The 2910-nt window shown below is 39.8% G+C and overlaps 1 protein-coding gene across 1 annotated transcript in view; it reads right to left on the bottom strand.

Annotated features, from left to right (window-relative positions):
- Nucleotides 1–2910, bottom strand: part of LOC135824393 (uncharacterized) — a 25265-nt gene that overhangs the window by 876 nt on the left and 21479 nt on the right. The window contains exon 5 of the mRNA XM_065337124.1: nt 579–592. Coding sequence (XP_065193196.1) covers nt 579–592 — 14 coding nt within the window. The remainder of the gene's footprint in view (nt 1–578; nt 593–2910) is intronic.

Below are 2910 nucleotides of genomic sequence, written 5' to 3'. Positions count from 1 at the left end.
AGAAAATGATGAGATATACCGAGAATAAGGAACTCAGATGGTGAGCCAAGGAAGAAAAATTGTAACATTGAAAAATGTGGGCACAAGTTATGCGATCGAGTCCACCAACTAAACCAGGTTTTGAATCGTCAGACGTGCACAATCTAGCACAAAGCGGACCAAGAGTACTGAGACATTCCACGACATGAAAGTCGCATAGCTTGCGCGTAACGACGCGTCACCGCGGTCTGCTTATTGCAATCCTTGTGACCAATACTTCTCATGTTTAATTTTGCAGTTTAATCATATGGAATATTGTCTAGGCGTGAACTGAATCCATTCTATCAAGGCTTTCTCTCTTTTTCTACAGCTCGTAGTTTTACATCACAACCTTACGTTACCTATTTATGAAAGTCAATTTAACAAGCTTTTAGTACATATTTTATTGTAACATGGGAAGTGTGTCCTTGCATGCCCTCCTCTTGTGGAGAACATATCCTACGGCGAAAAGGCGTTATGTGTCGACCGAATGTTGGCCTAGACGGTATTAAACGTGTTTTAATTGTCTGATTGTTTATTTGTATGCGTTGCTTGCTTACTTGTAGTTTGTCTCCTGCAACCATGTTTCAACATTTTTAGTGCTTACGTTTGGTGATTTTGTTGCAGAGTGACCACCAACTGCCATCTTCTCAGATTTGTGTTATGTTTTAGTTTCCCGTTATGGCAACAAAGAACTGGATTGAGTTTTTTCTTTCTTCAGATTCTTGACGTTTTGTTACTTTTTTTGGTATTGAGATTTTCTGTCATATTATGTAAGCAAATTTGCTTTGCCCGTACAAGAGACTTATTTTGTTTAAAAAAAAGGAGTGTGCATGATGTATTATGTTTCAGCTATGTCCCATCAAGGACTTGTAGTTTGTTTGAACTCCGCTTTTGCCAGATTACGTAGACGCGCGAGATTTAAGATTACCCAATATAGGAATAGGTATGAGTTCGGCAGTTTTCAAGTACTGTTGCGTAGAAACGCTCTAAACTGAGATTTTGGGATAAATGAGAGAAAGTAGAAGTTCTCGATTTTCGCACAATCTAACACCACACGTTCCACTGGGTTTGAATTGAGCTTTTGTCCTGAATTGAAATCTAGAACCTTGTGTCAATTTCATGTGAATGTCGCTTTGACGGTGCTTGGGCAGTAAACAAAGATTCATTGGCCACAACTGGTGGCATAAACGAGACCAGATCCTATCCGTCTGCCCATTGTGATCTCGCAACCAGTACGTGTTCGCTGCGACAAAAAACAGAGCATGCACCATCGTTACCAAAGTGGGTGATATCTGATTTCTAATTTTTCTTACGATCTTCACCACTCCAATCACCTTATGATAATAATTTTTGATACATGGAGGAGTGTCAGGATGATGAGCTGAGCTCACTTAGTCAACATGAGGTCTTCACCGTATTATATGCCCAGTGCATAATATTCGCGGGATCCGCGTTAGCATCACATGAATGTTCAGAAACACACAAGCTATAGCCTTCGCATCCGCAGGCCACCACTATGCCTTTACACCTTAATGGCGAATGCAGACCTCACAAGTGAGTCAGGGGAGAGGAGGTGAGTCTCTCAACCAATCGGGTGTTTAACGGCCAATAACCCTGTAAACTGAATCCTTGCTATCCTCACTCCGAGCTGTGAGTACCCAGTTGACCGTGGGTGTCGGCGCAGTTACCCCCCGTGCACCAAGTGAATAGAAAAGAAGAGAAGAGAGAAAAGAACTGACAGTACAAGAGTTTTGCACCAAGTTTGCCGGCAGCCACAATTTACCAGTAAATTTTCATGACCACTGTATTCAAGGGTCCTGTTAAGTCAGAAGGAAAAGCTCAAGCTCCCACATAGAGGGCAGCATAACTCCTGGATATAGTTTTTTCACCTGATCCACGTTTTACCCTAGACCATTTTAGTGAGGTTTCACCTTTGCATGTGGGGACACTGATAACTTAGTTCCCTATGTTCTCGGACAACATTCGCGGCCTGAATGTTTTCCCCCTTTAAAATGCATCGACCCACTGGTACACTGTGCAACCCCCTCAATCGCTGTTTTGTTCACTTTGGTCAGTCTATTTATTCCTTCCGTCTTGGACGTATTTATCTGATTACTAATGTTGTCTTTTGATGTGAATTTAACCCTTCAGTTTTGCATGAGTGATGATTAGGATTATAAGTACAGTCAACTTCGCCAATAACGACATTCGGCGGGGCATCAGAAAAGTGTCCTTATTCGCGAAGTGTCCTTATAACCGAAGTCCCATTTGAATGTATGTGAACCCATATTTTGTATAGTATGACATGCATATCAAAATCAAGCTCTTTTCTTGCTCTATGTCAATGTGTACTTTATTTTCATATTGCAGTTGAAAGGAACTAAAAATTCAATATGCAAGGGAAATTAATTGAAAAAATTAATAATAATATTATGCCTTTTTGATACAGTAGATACAGGGCCAGAGACATGTACATGTACATGTATGATGATTACTGTACAATCATGTACCACTACATGTACATTGTATACATATAGGTGTGCTGGTAAATCCAACAATTTTGAAGCCAGTAGTAGTAGTAGTAGTAGTAGTAGTAGTAGTAGTAGTAGTAGTAGTAGTAGTAGTAGTAGTAGTAGTAGTAGTAGTAGTAGTAGTAGTAGTAGTAGTAGTAGTAGTAGTAGTAGTAGTAGTAGTAGTAGTAGTAGTAGTAGTAGTAGTAGTAGTAGTAGTAGTAGTAGTAGTAGTAGTAGTAGTAGTAGTAGTAGTAGTAGTAGTAGTAGTAGTAGTAGTAGTAGTAGTAGTAGTAGTAGTAGTAGTAGTAGTAGTAGTAGTAGTAGTAGTATAGTAGTAGTAGTAGTAGTAGTAGTAGTAGTAGTAGTAGTAGTAGTA

Source organism: Sycon ciliatum, chromosome 9 (genome assembly GCF_964019385.1).
Source record: "Sycon ciliatum chromosome 9, ocSycCili1.1, whole genome shotgun sequence".
In the NCBI taxonomy this organism is placed as follows: Eukaryota; Metazoa; Porifera; class Calcarea; order Leucosolenida; family Sycettidae; genus Sycon; species Sycon ciliatum.
The sequence above is the reverse complement of the archived record's forward strand: the minus strand, read 5'-3'. Positions and strand labels throughout refer to the sequence as shown.